This window comes from the organism of the source record quoted next, unplaced genomic scaffold, assembly GCF_019419815.1.
Source record: "Pyrus x bretschneideri cultivar Hongxiangsu unplaced genomic scaffold, Pyrus_bretschneideri_v1 Contig31, whole genome shotgun sequence".
Taxonomy (NCBI): domain Eukaryota; kingdom Viridiplantae; phylum Streptophyta; class Magnoliopsida; order Rosales; family Rosaceae; genus Pyrus; species Pyrus x bretschneideri.
In genome coordinates, this window is record NW_025999624.1 from 3,814,617 (window position 1) to 3,828,996 (window position 14,380).

General features: G+C 38.3%; 1 protein-coding gene across 2 annotated transcripts; it reads left to right on the forward strand.

Moving 5' to 3' along the window:
* The first annotated feature begins 846 nt into the window (after positions 1-846).
* On the forward strand, positions 847-13,265 carry LOC103963816. Of its 2 annotated transcripts, XM_048590222.1 has the most exons (12): positions 847-2,701; positions 2,798-3,428; positions 3,578-3,817; positions 4,372-4,501; positions 6,622-6,774; positions 6,869-7,113; positions 7,202-7,271; positions 8,012-8,218; positions 10,796-11,031; positions 11,715-11,793; positions 11,860-11,997; positions 12,339-13,265. In XM_048590222.1, the coding sequence occupies exons 1-12, from the start codon at positions 1,264-1,266 to the stop codon at positions 12,540-12,542; spliced, it is 3,771 nt and encodes a 1,256-aa protein (XP_048446179.1). In that variant the 5' UTR covers positions 847-1,263; the 3' UTR covers positions 12,543-13,265. The 2 variants fall into 2 exon arrangements, with proteins under 2 accessions (XP_048446179.1, XP_048446178.1); XM_048590221.1 differs by having other exon boundaries at positions 847-3,428.
* The last annotated feature ends 1,115 nt before the right edge of the window (positions 13,266-14,380 follow it).

Sequence of the window (14,380 nt, forward strand, 5' to 3'; positions counted from 1 at the left end):
GCATACTCATATTCGAAGGTCCTGCACTTACGGACAAAACACCCGATTCCTCTCCATCAACCACAAATCTGCATAGAACGGAGAAGCCAACATATAATTTGTTGTCGGACCAAAGATTTGTCATTTTTTTTCTTCTTTCCTTTTCTTATCTGGTCAGTACCAACCAAACACAATATAAATAATACGATCATTACTTCGATACTACATCAAAAGCCCGACTAACTTAGTTAGTACTATCCGGTAGCTATCTATCATATCTGACAGAAATCGTCAGTACAATCCGAGCTGCCAAATAAGACATTTATGCATAAAAAAATAAAAAATAAAAAAAAAATGCTAACAATGTAATATTGTTAATTTAATAATAAAATATTATTAAATGTGTATTACATAAGATAATATTATAGTTGTTAATTATTTTTCTTTTTTTAGTCCGACATTACACCAAATACTTCACTAAGTTAGTCCAACTTATTCTAGTCTAAGCCAGTCCAGCTTAGTCCTTGAAGCTAGTTTAGTCTGAGACAGTCCGATGCAACAAACGCAAGCGTAGATGAATTGAAGATAATCAAAACAGAAATTAATAAAATATGTGTAAAAGCTAAGAAAAGTATGTAGATGACATCGCTCTTAATTTTATGTGAAACCTGATTTCCGTTCATTCATACGAAGACAAACTCGACCGACTGATAACCCACTAAAATTAGATATTTGAAATATTTTAAACGGTTAGTACTAATAATATGAAATTGCTCGAAAGATTGGGTAATTATCCGTGTAGTTAAAAAAAAAAAGAAAAAAAAAAAGGATTTGTTAAAACAGAAATGAAAGGGAAATAAAGTAACTAAAGAGATCAATGAAAACAAAAGTTTCATGAAAACGGCATGAGAGGATCATTAATACAAGAACAAGAGAAAGGCTTTACCCTTCCTTCCTTCTCATCACCCAACGGCCGAAAGGCTTTACCTTCTATTCATAAAAATCTCCATTTTTGTAATTTTGTATATGAATATATTTTGCATTCAATCATTAATATCGATCACGACCAAACCAGGGTTTGATCAAGCATCACGATCTTCAATCAATTCTCAACCGTCTGATTGATGACTCCGGCGTTGCTAGAGACCAGAGCTCCGGCGCACCCCCATCAACAGCAACAAGCGAACCTCAATAACGGTCAGATTTCTCGCCCTTTGTCGTTTGATTTTTCCTGGGTTTTCGTTGCCATACCAATCCGAGCAATATCAAAGTTCGTCACACACGATGGACCCATCAAATTTAGGCGATACATCGTCGAATTCGAAGGAGTTAAACTCCAATTTTAGCTTCAATACGCCGCCAGGTTCTCGGCAGGGGTCCGGTCTTTCCAGGCCGAGGCTTGTGAAGGTGAGGAGGGGCTCGGCCTCCCAGGTTCTGAAGCCGGCTGCCTCCCTGGAAACTGGGTTTCATCCCGGATTTAATCCGTTTCGAACGAGTTTCGAGAGTTCGAATCCAGTCTCATCCGAGCCAGAAGCTGGGACTTCAGTTTCTGGGGCATTTGGGACCCTTAAGAGTGGAAATGAGGAAAAGTTGTTTGGGGCCAATAAGATTGATCCGACTGCGAATTCGGGGAAATGGGATTCTAGTGGAGGTTTGGGGAGAGTTGTGATTGATGATATGAGGAATTTGAAAATTGGGAGCGGCAATGAGTTTTTCAATACAAAAGTGGGTGCTATTAGTTTTAATGCAAGAAGTTCGAGTTCAGCTGCGGGGTTGGATAAAGGTGGTTTTGTTTTTGGAAATGGCAATAAGAAGAATTCTAGCATTGATGAAAGCATTGTGTCAAAGCTTCCTGAGGATATGAGGAAGTTGAACATTGAAGGTCCCGAGAAGCGTGAATCTGTTGAGATAGGTAACGATCAAAAGTTTAATTTCAGTGCAAGTGATAAGACCAAGTTTGGGTCGGGTATTAATGACAATGTGGGTGGTTCTCTGGGCCAAAATGATGAATCAGAACTGCTAAATGAGTTGAAGAAGAAATTGAACATTCGAGAGACCGTGCAGCTGGATCAAAGTACTGACAGGCGTAATGCCGATGATGTGAATAAGTTTGTCTTTGGAAATATTAAAAAGGATAGTTATTTATCAGCCGGAGCCTCAGAAAATGTACTTCCAGATAAGATGAAGACTCTGAACATAAAGGATACTTTTGATGGAAGAAAAGGTAATCTTCTATTGAGAAAGATGGAGAAGTTGGATATAGGCAGTAGGGCTGGAGACTCTACGCAACCAGATCCAGGGAGATCTTCACATGAAACATTTATAAAAACTATGGAAACTGGAAATTGTAGCGACAAGTTATTTCACATGAATGAGAAGAGGGATGAGTTTTACTTTACAAGCAAGCACGATGGTTTAGGCACACACTCTGTAGAATTTAAAACACCAAACCCTAAAGCAAACGTGTTTTCTGGCGTAAACAAGAAAGTGGAATTCAATGCAAAGAGGCAGTCATTCAAGGAAACAAATATGAAAAAAACAGCTGCAAAATTAAGGCGTTCTACCTCAGCCCATCTGGGACCTGGGCATGATTTTCTTTCTAGAGAAGGCAGTTCTGAAGAAAACATTGAGGCCTCTGAATCCTATTCGCCAATGGAGGTTTCTCCGTATCAAGAAACATTGGCTGATAACCAGTGTTCAAAAGAGAATTCTGCTGCATCTGGTGAGTCATTTAATCTACATAACAACAATTCAGCCCCTTGTTCAGTACCTACAGTTTCAAATATTCTTATTGATGAAGATCTGGCTATGGCTACAGAACATTTGGATATAAATGAAGCTGATGCAACAACCAGAGAAGCAAAAGGGGACACTTATGAGTACCGTCACGATGGTAGTGTTGGTACCGAAGGAACTCTTGAAGGATCTATGTCCGAGGTTGAAACTGAAAGCTTTAAGTCTGCAGCTGAGGAGGTAGACTTTAATAGCGATAACTCTCATACTTCGGCAGAAACTGAAGCCATTTCGAGCTCAAACATGGAGAGCCATGATACTGATGGAAGCCTACACTTTGGCTTCCCTTCAAGTTCAGAAAATAGAAGTGGGTCTAACTTCACCTTTGCTGCCTCTTCCGCTGCTCAAAGTCAAGTATCTGCATCAAAACGCCTCCAGAAAAAGAAAAGTCTGGTAAAGGCTGGTCAAGATACCAATACTATAGTTCCAAATGTTAAGATTCCATATGCAGCATCCTCTTCACAGTTTTTGCCCTATTCTGGTGCTTCAGCACTTATGTCACCTGGACATTATCAGAAAATAGAGTCATCTATCCCACAACCCAGACATGGAGATAATACCGGAGTGCGTAAGGAACAGAAGATAAAGCAAGAATCTATTTCTTTGTCTGCTGAAGCAGCTGCAGCTCAGGAAGCATGTGAAAAGTGGCGACTAAGGTCAGGACTTGTAATCATTTAATCATCTTTGTCTATGCTTAAAACTCATTGTTTGATGTCCCTTTTAGTTATATTTGGACCTCTGAGTGGAGTAATATAGCCCTGTGCTAAAGATGAACTTCTTTTTGTTGAATATGATACATCTCCAGGGGAAACCAAGCATACTCTAATGGGGATCTATCTAAAGCTGAGGACTGCTACACACAAGGAGTGAATTGCGTTTCTAGAAATGAGACATCTAGAAGCTGTCTTAGGGCATTGATGCTGTGCTATAGCAACCGTGCAGCAACACGTATGACTGTTGGAAGAATAAGAGATGCACTTGGGGACTGTATGATGGCTGCTGCAATTGATCCCAACTTCCTGAAAGTGCAGGTTAGAGCTTCCAAGTAAGTATTTTCTCTTTACTATTTGATATTTTCTTTTGACTTTCCAGTAATGCAGCTTCTTTTTTTGTTGATCTCACTTTCCGACATAAAATAGGATGAGTTATGCAAACATTTCATGATATCTAGTGCATTTTTACTTTAGACCATGAAGTTTTGGAATTTACGACCCAACCACCTGAAATTTATATGTTGGATATAAATTTATAACAAAAGTCAAATGATGGACTTTAAAATTTTAAAATTTTGCTATAATTCTTGTTCAATTTTAATACAATTGATTGTTAGACTTGCTACTTACCATTACTTGTACAATATTGTGCGGTTGTTCTTGGACATCTGGTTCTAAGTTATTTTACTGTCACTCAAATTTCTACTTCTCATAATTTTCATATGTTGTTCTGCTGGTCTTTGATTAGGCATTTCCTATTGAATGTGCTTTGTCGCTTTGATTTTTGCGTTCCGGCATAGAATTTTTCAGTCATAAATTCATAAGTGCTTTTCTTTTCACATAACATAACCTTCCCTAATTGTATTTCTTTTTAAAATTCTTAAAGCTGTTATCTTGCTCTTGGGGAAGTTGAAGATGCTTCACAACATTTTAGGAGGTGCCTGCAATTAGCAAATGATGTCTGTGTGGACCGAAAGATTGCAGTAGAAGCTTCTGATGGCTTACACAAAGCACAGGTAGTGTAATTAATTAAAAACCCAATCTTACTGCTTTCCATGCGATTCACCATTGTCTACATTTCACATCACTTACAAATTACGTTGTGTACATTATAAATTCTAAGTCGTATGTTGTGTACATGAAATTGGTTAATACAGTACTCATCTGAACCCTGATAATGCTGAAACTTTTTCTCATTTTCTTAAAAACAGTTTAAGTTGCACACCACATAGTTTGTAGGGTGATTGAGCCAAGAAGAAATAAGGAATTTTCTGATTGTAAAGCCCCTATTTTGGCTTGTAAAGGGAAAAGACAGGAGAAAAAAAGGGATCAAAGTTGGAATGTTGATCTGTTTGGGGTTTTAACTTATTAATTTCTTTCTTTTCATCTTCAATATATTATTTCGTCCAAAGGCATTGCAGATTTCAAATGTGTTCATAATTATTGTTGCTCATGTTTGATACTTGATTATATGGGAGGTTGTGAAATTGTAGTCAGGAATGCTTATAACTTGGTTGTAGAAGTAAAACCCTGTGGGATAGGTCGGAGGAACTATACTTTCAAGTTGGTATCAATTGAGGATGGCCAGGGAGGTCTGACAAATGTATTTGCAAGGGCTATTGTTGAGTAAGGACTTGGTATTGTTGGTCGACAGTGAATTTAAAATTTGGTTTGAGTTTCCTTTGGATTAGAATGAGTTATTGTGGGGCTGTTTTGCTGTTGTGAACAATGATGATAAAGCGAAAGTGAGTGTTTTAGTGGATTTAAGTGTGTTATAAACAAGATATCGTAATGAAATTTTGGGAATTTTAAATAACCATTCTGCATCCTCCAGGCCAGCAAATTTTTTTATAAAGCATATATCTATAATTAGTTTGAGAGATATAGGATCAATAGCAGTGTGAGCATGAAGGTTGAACTATAGTATTACGTGTACTCTCCTAAACCTCAAATTCAAAAGCAATGGTCTTTTATTTGTATATCTTCTCACTTGGTGCATTTTGTGTATATCTGAGGAGGAGATTGTGAATCATGTTTTCTCCATTGCTCTTGTTCTGCACAGTTGTGATGGAAATTGTGTAAGGGAGTTAGAGCTAGTTGGGTTATTCCAAATTGTTGTTTTGAGCTTCTGAGTACCAAGTTTGAGGCTTTAGGAAGGGGGAGGAAAGCTAAATTTTTGTGGGGTTGCTTTTGTGCTGGCAGTTTTTTGGAATATTTGGGTGGAGCATAATAGAAGAATTTTAAAGAATACAAGGGTGTGGGACTAGACGAATTATGACGTAGTTAGATACTGGGCAGCTCCGCTATTTGCACATCAGTTTCAAATAAGGATGGATGCATTTGCTGCTGTGAAATGAATTTACGTTTCAAGTCTTCAGGTTTTTGTATCTTAATTTGAGGGGTCTGGTTCTGTACTATAAGTTTGATTTTGGATTATGGGTAGCTTATCTAATTTTTGGAACTGTTTTTGTTTTTATTCAAACTTAGTCTTCCTCAAAAGAAAAAAAAAAGAAGAATAGCAAGCGAGTACCACCATGTAAAATCAGATGTATAATAATTTCAACCTTTAACTTTTTGCTCACATATCATTTTATATTTCGAAGTCCGATTTTAAAGATTATTTCACATTCTAGCAAGAGTGTACCCTATCCCATGTTACTGTGGGAACATGTGTAGATGAAATGTGGGACCAAGTTAGATAATGGGCAGCTCTTTGGATATTAGTTTCAAATGTGTAGGGATTATTTTCACTCTTCTATAATAATGGATGTGTTAGCAGCAGTGAAAATGAATTTATATTTTAAGTCTTGGTTTATGTAACATTATAACTTAGCTCTTTTTGAGAGGTCGTTTTTTATACTTCAGGTTAAGATATACATTTTTCTTTTATTATTTTTTGGCCAATAACAGTTTTATATTGCATACATGTACACACGTACCAAGTTTTTGCATGTAATGGGGATCGCTTGTGGATCCCTATCTACATTGTATTTAATGATCTGAAATATCTATATTATGTCTCAATTGGATCATCCCTGCAAAACATCAATCAAATCTTAAGCCCTTGTTTTAACTCTTGGATTTTTACGGAGAAGTGTTTGTATACAAACTGATTTGGGGTTTCAATTGCTGGCAGAAAGTGTCTGAATGCCTGAATCTTTCTGCTGGACTTTTGCTATGGAAAACATCTACTAATGCCGAGCATGCTTTACAACTTATTGATGAAGGTTTGGCAATAAGTCCTAGCTCAGAAAAATTACTTGAAATGAAAGCAGAGGCTCTTTTTGCGGTTAGTGATTTATTTAATCATGAATTTTCCTTTATTGGTTTTTGCTACTATGATTTTCAGTCAGTTGTGGGTTTAATTCTGTATTCCCTAGCAGGTGCGGAGGTATGAAGAGGTGATTGAGCTGTGTGAGCAGACCCTTAGTTCTGCGGAAAAGAACAACCTTCCAGCAGATACCAATGACCAGGTCGTTTCTGCAGATAGTTCCGAACTCTCAAAGTACTTTTACTTCAGACTCTGGCGGTGCCGTATGATTTTTAAATCCTATTTTTATCTTGGAAAACTCGAGGAGGGTCTTGCGACACTAGATAAATATGAGGAAAAGATGTCTACCTCATATAGGTAACTTTTAGACATGATTTTAGATGTTAAATTGTGTTAAAGGTTTGCTTTTGTTGCTTGAAGTTCCTAACAGTATGCGAATGTCCAGGAATTGGAGCAAAACTCTGCAATCGTCAGAACCCCTTGTTCTTGTTGTACGTGAACTTCTGTCTCATAAGGTATGCTCAGTCTGTGCGGTGTTTCTTGACTTGTACAATCCTCTCTAGGTGCACATGTAATGTCACACTTGAGTAGAAATATTTGAACTCATACCTCATCCCATATTAAAGAAAGTTGGGCAGGATCCTCTTCAGCTGTCTTGCCGACATGTAATTACAAATAAAGACATGAAGTATTTTCAAAACTAGATAGGACTTTCTTAACCGTGTCATTTTCCTCCTATAGACAAAGAGTGTATTTGTTACTTAAACGGCCTATTATCAAACCTCTTTGGTTATCCTGGTGGAACTTTCTATATGTTAGCACTTGCTATGATGTCTGCCTACAGCTTTTTTAATTTTTTTTTTTTTTGAGATATATAGTAGTTTCTAGTCATTTGATTGCAGATATATTTACAAACCAATCACTTTCTCGAACAATATTTCCTTTTTCAAGTGGTGTCAAGGTAAAAGAAGGTTGTACTTTAGTTTATGCTTGGCATTCTTCAGTGTCTACTAGTTTGTTTTTCCAATATTTGATGCGTTTAATTTGGGGAAATGTTATTGGCACTCCACAAAGGTCATCCTTTACTCTTCCCTTATAAAAAGGGAAAAATTGTACTTTTGACTTATTTGGAGTGTCAATAACAGCTCCCTTAATTTATTCATCATTAACTGTTTAATTGAAAAATATGAAATGCTCTACTGCATATACATGCTGCTTATGTAGTGACTTTCTTCTTTGTTATTGTACATCGTAGGTTGCAGGGAATGAAGCATTTCAGGCTGGAAGACATACTGAAGCTGTTGAGCATTATACTACTGCTTTGTCCTGCAATGTTGAATCACATCCATTTACAGCTGTTTGTTTTTGCAATCGTGCTGCTGCATACAAAGCATTGGGCCAGATTACTGATGCTATTGCTGATTGCAGTCTAGCTATAGCTCTTGATGGAAATTATCTAAAGGTTTGTTCAAAGCTGAAGTTTTCTTAATGATTCTTTGATATGGCATTGCTCATGATTTTACTTATTCATTACCTTTTTTCTTTGGTAAAAGGAGGGGCTGGTTTTATATCTCTGTTTGATTGATATCAGAGATATACAAACTAGTAGTCTTGTTAGGTCATTAAGGGGGCGTTTGATTGACCGGACTAGGACTGGATTATGACTTCTCTATGTGGGCTTATTTGAGGCTATTTAAAATGTGGGGTCTAAATAGAACCAATCCAAGCCAATCCCTGCAATTAATCTAGGACAAGCCATGAAATGTGCCCTAAGTGTATTAGTACCTCAAATCAATTTGTATCTTAGTGACACAGCTTTCCACCTGTTTTTGGGGAGCATTGGGAATGTGTGTTGTGATACTTATTTGTGTGTTTGTGCGGTTTCTTCCTGTGGAAATGCAATAAATGGATCTTATGGCTAACACATTAATTTTCAAGGAAATCTTAAAACATTTCTGTTTCAATTGCAATGCACAAACATCAAAGTTTCCAAGAATATCACGTTTTAATTTCAGATTGCAGTCTACTGAACTTCTCAAAATTGTGGTCAAATTTTGATTAAGATATCCAAGAATTTTACTTTTGGGTTAACTAGGGGTGGGCACGGGCTGGGCCGGTCCCAAAATTGAAGGAACCGGACCGACCCGTTTGTAAATAACACGGGGCGGGGCTGGGTTGGGCGGGTTTTGGATTTTTCAAAATAAGATCCGGACCTAACCTGGCCCTTCTGAAACGGGTCGGTTCCTACGGGTCCCCATGGGTCCTCACCTTCCGGTCCCTCCCTCCTTTCTACAACTCTCCCTCCTCCATCGCCTACCTCCTCAACTCCCTCCCCACCCAGATCACCTCCGCCAACAACGTGTCCGATGTCGACCCCATCCCCACCGGCACTCCGGTCATCGTCCCCGTCAATTGCTCCTTTTCCAACAATAATTACAGAGGCGAGTTCCGGCACCTCCACCCAAATATATAGAAGCCACATTTTTAGGGTCAGCAGGACGACTCAAACGGTGAGATCTGGTCGAAGACCATCTTCATCCCGGACAAGGAGTGCTAGAAGCCAGACCTGCGATTGAAAATTTCACAACTTTTCACAAATTTATTAAATCAAAATTAAGAAATTGACGAAATTGAAAGAAATGAGGGAAATAAGTTACCTCGGTGTCGAGATCGGAGGAGGAGACGGAGGAGTTGGTCGGGAGGAGGGCGGCGACAACATATCATTTCTCGGTGGGGTGTGGGTGTGGTGTGTTTGTGCTCCGGTAAGGAGAGTTGCAGAGATGGGGGGAGAAGAAACAAAGAAGAGGAATGAGGGAGAAGGTTCGAGAGATTGGGGGAGGGGAGAAACACGGGGAAGTGGGGTGTCCGTGTGTGTGGAGTGTTCGAGAGTGAGACTCTATCAGAACTGTCACAGGGAACAAAAGGAAGTGGGCCTGGGAGACAGTACCCAACACGGGAGTATTTTTGCAAACAGGCCGGTCCAGGTACCCGTTTTTCTATATTTTTGGAACCAGCCCAAACCTAAAATCTCAAAGCCCCGCCTCGCCCTGCCCTGCCCTTTTGTCTTTTTTTTTTTAATTAGGAACCGGCCCGTACCCAACCTTGATTACCCTGCCCTGACCTGCGGTTCTTGTACCCGTTTGCCCACCCCTAGGGTTAACCCTTGAGAATCTAAGACATATTAGATATGAGTATTTGGCTCCACTTAGAAGGTCTTCCCTGGATAAAAGATTAAATGAAGAAATTTTCAGTCAGTTCAATTTTGACACCATTTTTGACGTCCATATAATTTTTAATTTCTAACTAATAATTTCTCCCATATCCTTTGGTTTGTGGTTTATATCAATCTCAAAGTGCAGCTTCTCCAGGGTTAGATTTTATTTATAGACTTTAAAAATCTGGTGTGCTTTGCTCAGGTTTCCTCATGTATTGTGTTATGTTATGAATATCAGTTTCCATTCTCCAATGAACAACGGATAGATGTGTAAAACATAACCTTACTTGTGCTTCACAGGCAATATATTATCACATTTAGAATGGATGAGACCACGGAAATGCTCCTTGGTGATTAATTTTTCATAAGGATATGGAATTGTTATGAACTGTTTGCATGGGATAAAGTAATCAGGAAACATTGACATAGGCATATGGATTAGAATTGTTTAGCTCCCACATATGGGATGCGAACGGGCTAGACTGGAAAAGAGTGACCTGGGCTTTCAGAATGTTGTACAAGATGTTGGCAGAGTTGTTAAATACTGTATGGTTTGTTTTATTGGTCCGTGTGAACCTTTGTATTTAAGCCTCTTGATTTATAAGTGGTTGTTTGTCTATGAACGTTTAAAATTTGAAGTCTATGTGTCAATTATGTTGGGGATGGAAGAAGACTACACTAATACAATGAAGTTGTCATTCCTCTAGTAGGTGGCGCTTTGCCGCTTTCACGATCCTTACAAACTTGCATTTCCTGTGGCATATTGCATTTCAGAACAATTATTTTCTCCTATGTCAGTTCCTGTTTTCTTTTATACCTTTGCAGGCTATTTCTAGACGAGCCACATTATACGAGATGATCAGAGATTATGGAGAAGCTGCTAAAGATCTTCAGAGACTGGTATCTATTCTCACTAAGCAGGTAGAGGAAAAAACTAATCTGTGTGGAACATCTGACAGATCCATTAGCAGCACAAATGACTTGAGACAAGCTCGTCTTCGTCTCTCTGAAATAGAAGAAGAAGACAGAAAGGACATCCCCTTGGATATGTACCTTATTCTGTAAGTTTGTCTGCACCTATATTTGTTTCTGGCATATGGTTGCAAACTGGCCACTCTTTAGGACGTTTACATGAATGCTGCTAGACTGTACAGTTAAATAATTGTTGAGGCTGAGTTGTTATACATTCATGTGGGTTTACTGAGTAATTAACTGTAGCTGTTGAGGCTGAGGCTGAGGAAACCAATTTTTTAAATTATGGGGTGGTTCATTGACTTCCATCTTGTTCACAATAGTTAAAGTATCCTTCTGTTGGTTTAATTGCCAAGCATAAAAAACTTCTCTAGATGGTAATTTAAGCAATTGAAAAAACGAACAATAAAAGCTGGCTTTACGGTGAAGTGTATGGGAAAGCCTATGCTAGAAGCAGGGAGAACACTATCAGAGACTTGGATCTCGAATTTGTGACTATCAAGAAAATTTAGACCGAGATTGTCAACTTAACACTGAAGCTGCTTGCTGATAATTCCTTGGTATAATATAAGTAATTCATTATTTACAACAAGCTCTTTGGTAATGCTCCATGCTCTGGATTGTAGGCAGATAAGAATAATCCAAGGAACCTAAGAAATACTTACACATGCCGTTTATGATTCTCCTAGAAAAGGTGTAGCTTTTTAAGACAGTTTAATTCCGAGTATAATTGATTGAAACTATCATTAAGTTAATTCGGTTATAATGGTAGGGGAGTTGAACCATCTGTTTCGGCATCAGAAATCAAGAAGGCCTATCGGAAAGCTGCACTTCGACATCATCCTGACAAGGTATATTATATTTTATGATTTGTAGCTTGCCTATTGCTATTCACCGTCTAACATGTTCTTTTATAGGTTGGTCAATTCTTTTCAAGGAGTGATAATGGTGACGATGGGCGTTGGAAGGAGATAGCAGAAGAAGTGCACAAGGATGCTGACAGGCTTTTTAAAATGATTGGGGAGGCATATGCAGTACTTTCAGACCCAACCAAGGTCTCAAAACACTTCGCAATAATGCTTTATTTTATTTTTTTGCCGGTTATGTTTCAAATAAACAAGTCTTTGTGCAGCACCTTTTTGTTGAAAAAAGTTTGTACTTTTTGTTCTTACTGCCATCATCCTTATTTGGGTTATGAGAGATCTTTTCCTCTTAGACATTGATTTGCTATGGGTTTTAAACTTTTATCGGTAGAGACCAGTGAGATGTTTCATATTCTGGTCAATGATAATCTAATGATTATTGTTTGGGTATTGTGTTTCACAAAATTGATGAAGATGATGTTAAAATCCCAACTTTCTAAGAAATTGTGGTGTTTATTTTACTCATGTTGCAGCGTACAAGGTATGACACCGAAGAGGAGATGAGGAATGCACAAAAGAAACGCAGTGGAAGCAGCACATCTAGAATGCCAGCAGATGTTCAAAATTACCCATTTGAAAGAAGTAGCAGTAGGCGACAATGGAGAGAGGTTCCGAGATCATATGGTAACTCATCTTCTAGAGGGTCAGAAGCAACATGGTCAAGTAGATATTCTTGAAGACATGCCTGATTAGAACCTTGATTCTTCAAAAGAGGTTTTGAATGGAATGAGGTTAGAAGATGGATTTATTGCGTTGCTACATGTGTAGCTTCAATTCAAGGATCAACCGACATGTGCAGTTGATTCAGCTTGCATCTCAATGGTAGTGAACTCCCGACAGTCAACAGCTTGAATGGATTGTGATTGTTTACTGCCAGTAGGGGGGGAAAAGCTCTAGTTTCCTTGGAAAGTTTGCAGACTTACATAAGCTTTGGTGGAGATACTGTAGTCTGAAATACCAAACGAGGCGATGCCTCCTGCATCAATGTGTGTTTGTGTGTAGAAAAAGAGGACCGAGAATGCGTACAGCTGACGGTATGTGAAGACGCAAACCAGAAAGTGCTCGTTCCAGTTTGCTAGTCATTGTGCTGACGGTATGTGAAGACGCAAACCAGAAAGTGCTCGTTCCAGTTTGCTAGTCATTGTATCGACACGCCAGAGATTGTTTGAAGTGCTGGAATTTTTGTGTGTTTGATGCTTTTGCTTCAGAGATTGTTTGAAGAATAATTGAGCCTGAGAAAACTATTACCACAAAATATATTGTCGACACGCCACAGATACACACACCGGGTGAGGGGTTCTTTATTTTTGTGTACAGTCACTATTTCTGGGTGAGGAAGTTGAAATGGTTTTATATTTATTTTTTTTTTCAAATTCAATACATTTACATTACTGAGCCCAGATCCTGTGCACTGCCGTTTTCCTTTTGCTAGCCGGCCGCCCTTTGCGGAATTTTTCTTTTATGGCTCGTTTGATAATCCGTAATTAAAATAGGAGGAACTGAATTGATGTGCATTGAGGAATTGGAATGGGAGGTTGTTTATCAAAATTTTGTACATTTAAGTGTAGGAATGCTAATTGCATAAAAGCTATTTATCAATTCATCTGAATCAGAGTGGGAATCAATGTTATGTTAAAATTTCTTATTCTAAACTAATTGTTGTACATTCCATACCTCATAGAAAAAAAGAATCAAATTCCTATTCTCACAAATAGTAAACACAATATGTATTAGAATTTACTATTTAATTATTGCATGTATATTTATTTTTTAACGAAAACTTTAATTCATATAGAATAGTTCTATTAACACCATGCAATCTTACGAAGACACCCCACATTTTATTATTTTCACTTAAACTTTCCTTTTACCTTTATTTTATTTTATTTTTCAAGTTGCAAAAGAAAAACATACTGATGAGGATGACCTTATGTATGTCATGAAAAATAGGCCACGGTATGTTTGCGGGCAAATTTTCCATCTGGATTGGTGGATCACCAACTTTAAGGACACCGATGTGATAACCAAAATTGGTTGTGGGCTAGAGTTCCTAGAGTGCCGATTCAATACAAGGAGGATAATATCATTAAGGATATCAGGCAACCAATTGGTTGTGTGATTAGGGTTGATGAGGTTACTCTGGGGCTTGGAAGTGGACCTTAGGTTCGCTTTAAAGAAAGTTTTGATAGTGAACCATGATGAGGATAACCCTACCCTAGTGAGCCACGAAAAGCTGTTCGAAGTTTGCTTCTACTGTGGTACGAGAAGAATAGAGGGACATGATTGCCTTGAGGTGGAGGCTGATGATGGCTGTTTTATGATAGACAGAGTATTTGAGGATGATCCCTCAGTTTTCCTGAAGGTACAGTTAGTGGATGAGGATATGAAGGCCAACCTGCACAAGGATGTGATGTTGTGTTTTTCTAGCGCTGCAAATGTGGATGAAGAGTATACTGAGAATGATAAGGCGGGACAGAGAATAAAGGAGGAAGGTCCTGATGAGGAGGGCTGGACT